This window comes from Lipotes vexillifer, unplaced genomic scaffold (assembly GCF_000442215.2).
Source record: "Lipotes vexillifer unplaced genomic scaffold, Lipotes_vexillifer_v1.1 scaffold90, whole genome shotgun sequence".
NCBI lineage: Eukaryota > Metazoa > Chordata > Mammalia > Artiodactyla > Lipotidae > Lipotes > Lipotes vexillifer.
This window is the reverse complement of record NW_006782310.1, coordinates 4,696,152-4,700,732: the sequence shown is the minus strand read 5'-3', so window position 1 is coordinate 4,700,732 and position 4,581 is coordinate 4,696,152. Positions and strand designations below refer to the sequence as shown.

The following is a 4,581-nucleotide window of genomic DNA, read 5'->3' as shown; positions in this document are numbered from 1 at the left end:
AAATGCAGGGTAGAGAAACAAACGCTCCCCTCAACAAGCTTGTAAACTAGCAGCAGGAATCAGACAAGACACAAATTTAAAAGATAATCTTCAATAAAAAGTTAATGGCTAAACATTTGTATATAATTTAAAACACCTTTTTAAAGATGATAAAATCTTTACTTTCTCAATGTAAAACTGTTCGGCAGGGAATGGAGGAGACTGGGAATGATACCCTTTAACATCTGGAAAGTTGTTCTTTATAACAATAGTAGACATTTAGCATTTTTTTGCAGACAAACTCCAAACCTTTTCCCAATACAACATGGCAAAATATCACTGAAAATTTAATTGACTCCTTCAAACCTTTATTCTGTAAATACAGGTCTAAAGCAATTTATAAAACCAATCAAATGAATCCTCACATTCTCATACTTCTTCACTTCATTAGCAATAGAGGTTGACTTTCTTTTCAGGATTCATTTTTCAACACATGGTTCATTTTACAGCTAAATGCCTTTCTTCTACATATCTGACTCACAAGGCACAGGATTCAGCCCAGGCCTCAACAAAATTAACAGAAACTAGTTTAGCTGAGAAGTACTCTGATGTTCATGAGCAGGTAAAAATGCATTTACAGAGGTCTATTTAAGTTACTTTATGCTTTCTATAAACAATCAATTTTATGACAAAGCAAAATTCATTTATCTGTCCAATTATGGTAAACTCCTAAATATGGCAGTTCCAATCTAAGTTATTACCGACTGTAGTCTTGGGCCAGACATAATCTGTTATAATGTCCAGAATGCCCAGCACAGTGCCTGGTAGTAAGCAAGCACTCAAATAGTTGATAAATGTTAACACAAAACATGCAGATAACGTGTATCTGATACTGGTCTCTATACAGTAAACCAGAGTAATTTGCTTTTGGTTGTTTTATTGCACTTAACATCTCCAATACACAGCATTGTCTGGCATAAGATAGATCCTCAATAAATGTTTGATGAATGAACATAAGATGCACTTACCTTTTTTGGGCATAAACTTAAATACATACTCTGACATGGAGCGGAGGTGACTGAAGAAGTAACACTGGTACCTAATACATAAGGCAAGAGCCTTATGTATACCTAATACATACTGCTGTTCGAAGAAAGGAACCATTAGCTGAAAAATAATTTAGTGGTAACTGCAGTTCAGGTGAAGTCACACTGGTGAGCTCAAGAAATTCTCAACTTTGTGAAAAGAATTGTGCTCAGCAATAACATCTGGGCAATTGAGAGTTCACAATGTTTGGTTTTAGGTAATTGTGAAAAACAAAAATAAGCTGTACTCTTGATAAAACAGTAATCACTAGAAAGAAATCCTATGTATATATTTTGACAATCTAAATATACTACTACAAACCTCTGAGTTATATTCCAGCTAATTCTTAACCTCATCTTAAGTGAAAGAAAAGAAAATTCTGGTTTACTTATACATACTGGAATTGAAATCTTACCAATACACTTGTGGAGTCTTTGTACTTTTTCAAAATTTTTGCTTCTTTAAAACTGAGTGTATAATTTCTTGCTTCTCGATTAAGAAGTTTCTGTATTTTGGGTGTCAGTTTGGGTTTGGGTTTGAGACGTACTCGAGACTTATCCTGAACCAGCAACTGGAAACAGTATGGACATGTTCCTTCAAAAGTGCTTTTATCATCTAAAATTATACAAATGAAACTCACGAGTCAGCAAACAGAATATTTTGTTACTGCAAACTATCAACATTATAAATGCAAAAGAGTATATTATTTAATACAAGGAAATATACATTTTCCTTAAGCATACTCAAAATGAGTATTTACAAAAACATAGATCAGCAATAATTTATTTTACAAACCACTATAATTCTATCCACTCACTCCTTTTAGCAACAGATAGGTAAGTCCCCACCCTTTGCTACATTGTTCATTACTTGCTACCAAGTAAAAAAGGCTGTATTTCACATCAATTTTACAAACACATTTATCACAAAATAACAAATTATACTGTGACTTTTCTTTTTAAAACAATTAGCACAATTTTGTTTTCGTGAGCTGGGCTTTGTCTGCAGTACAAGGTAATAGGACAACAGACTTGCCCCAGGACCTTTATGCAATCAAGAAAGCATTCACTGACCATCTACCATGCTAGGCTGTGGAGACATAAATATGGAAGTAAAGGAGTTGCTATCGTTATAGAACTCATGCTCTTGGGGAGCCCTAAACAAATAAAGATTGGTAAAAACTGCAACAGAATATGATTAAAATGCCCTGAAAATTATTAAACTCTGCATAGACTAGCCAGAAACACTTCCAACAGGCTTGAAAAAAGTCATCACAGGTGACTGTAAACTCTTATCTGTATTTGGAAATGGCATCTATTATTGGTAACGGGCTTTCAGGTACAAGTACAGTGAAAAAGCAAGCATGGTTATTTAGGGAAAGGTGAGGTGTGAAGGTGATGCTGCTGAAAAGGAAGGTGAGCACACTATCTGTTATTCAATAAATATTTATTGGTGAGCCCTGTGTTAAGTGCTAGGGATAGACAACACTACAAAAAGCCAAAGACCATGTTCATAACTTAGCTCTGCCAAATGTAAAATTCATTCATATTTACTGAGTGACAGTTAAGTGCCAAGCACTGTGCACTGTTCTGGGTGTGGGAACAGAGAACAAAGGACAATTCATGCAGAGAGACAATGAATACAACAATGCCAAATGTTAAGTGCTGGGGAGAAAAAAGAAATACAGGAAAAGGGGAATGGGGCGTAGCGATGGAGCTGCTATAATCTTAAATAGGGCAGCCAGTGAAGGCTTTGTGGGGTGACATTTGCAAGAGACCAGAAGGAAGTGAAGGAAGAATCCAAGGAGATATGTGAGGTAAGATTTCCAGGTAGAAGGAAGGGCAGGTGCAAAGACCGTGAAACAGCACAGGGGCCTGGCAGTGGCTGGAGTTCAGTGAACAAAAGGGAGAGCAGGTCAGAGAGGTAATGCAGACCTATGACATAGGGCCATGAAGTTCCTTTAAAAGATTTTCACTTTTACTCTGAGATGGGCAGTCATTTCAGAGTTGGTAGCAGAGAAGTGACATGATCTAGCTTAGGTTTCTATTAGGCTCACGTTGGCTGCTGGATTGAGAATGGACTGTAGAAATGCATGGGAGCTATTGCCAATAATCCAGGAGAGAAACTGATGGCTTGGAACACGGTGGTAAGTTGGATGTGGAGAGAAGTGGCTAGATATTGGATATATTTTAAAGCCAGTGGGATTTCTGGCGTACTGGCTTGGGGAGGAAGGCTGTTAGTGAGTCAAGAGTGGCTCCTAGGTTTTGGGGCTAATTCTTAAGGATGGGGTTACCATTTACTGAAATGGGAATAACTGGAGGAGGCGGGTTGTCGTGTTGGGGGATAAAGCTTGAATTTTTGCCTAGCATAATATTCAAAAAAAGTTGTCTACGTATCTGGATGAGTCTAGGATTCGCGCGAGTGGTCTGAACTGGGGATATAAATTTGTAAGTCCTCAGTATGCAGAATTTAAAGGCCATGAGAGTGGATGAAAAACTGTCACCAAGGAATTGAGCGTAGCTAGAAAAAACGTCCAAGGAATGAGTCCTGGGACACTCCAACATTTGTAAGTTGGGGAAATTAGAAGAAACCAGCAAAACAGAAGTACTGGCTAAAGAGGTAGGAGGTGAACTTTGTGATGGTCCGGAAGCCAAGTGAGGAAACTATTTCGAGTAGACTGATCAATGCGTCAAATGCCGCTAATAGGTCAGGCAAGATAAGGCACGTTAAGGAATTTGGATTTTTTACGAAACTGAGAAGCCTCTGGAGGGGGTTTATTATGGCCATGGGTCGACCCGATTCTTTTGGATCATCCTGAGCGTTGTGGGGAATGAAGGCGAGCGGGGCGACGACAGTGACCCACAACCAACGGGCGTCCTCCCTACCGTGTGACGAACTGTAGGCCCAGCTGCAAAAGAGAAAGAGACTCATAAGGGACGAAGAAACACCCCCTAGCGGCTAGCCTCCCGCTCCCCCTCCCTCCCTCTCTTACAGGAGATAGCGGGCCTGGCCCGGGCAGCTATCTTGTAGTTTCCGCGCCGCAGCCTCAAGGTAGTGCTTCTGCCTCATAGCCACCGCCACCTCTGCACCTCTGAGACCCGGTGACAAAAAGAGACTCCGGAAACCGGATTCCCAACGTGGCGGACTTTGACGTTGAGATAAGAGATCCCTCCGGAAACAGGTGCCCTAGGCTGAAGGGTTCCGGTGCCTTCGTGTCCGGTCCGGCGCGCAGGCGACCCTCCCCCCCGCCGTTGGCCCCGCCCCCGGGTCCCACCCCGTCCCCGCGGGCGAGGTGGCGATCACCTCAGACGATAGTCTGGGCGGAGCAGCTTGACTGGGCAGGGGTGGCAGCGTCAGGAGCCGAGGGTGCCGCCCGCCTCTCCGTCTTTGTCTGGTAGCCTCCTTTACCATACCCCTGTTGTCATTTCATCAGACCCCGTCGCCCTCTAAATTTGCAGGCTGGGGTACTGACTTGGGCCGCGGCGGGCGGAAGCGCGGTCCGCAGGGTGGCAGCTG

General features: G+C 41.8%; 1 protein-coding gene across 1 annotated transcript in view; it reads right to left on the bottom strand.

The window, feature by feature from the left end:
* The window catches only part of RMP24 (ribonuclease MRP subunit p24), a 7,184-nt gene extending 3,022 nt beyond the window's left edge, over positions 1–4,162 (bottom strand). Inside the window, exons 1-3 of the mRNA XM_007455204.1 lie at positions 4,058–4,162; positions 3,951–3,973; positions 1,481–1,680 (exon numbers count right to left, since the gene is read on the bottom strand). Of these exons, the coding sequence (XP_007455266.1) occupies positions 1,481–1,680; positions 3,951–3,973; positions 4,058–4,134 (300 nt within the window). The 5' untranslated portion in view covers positions 4,135–4,162. The remainder of the gene's footprint in view (positions 1–1,480; positions 1,681–3,950; positions 3,974–4,057) is intronic.
* Between the last annotated feature and the right edge of the window lie 419 nt (positions 4,163–4,581).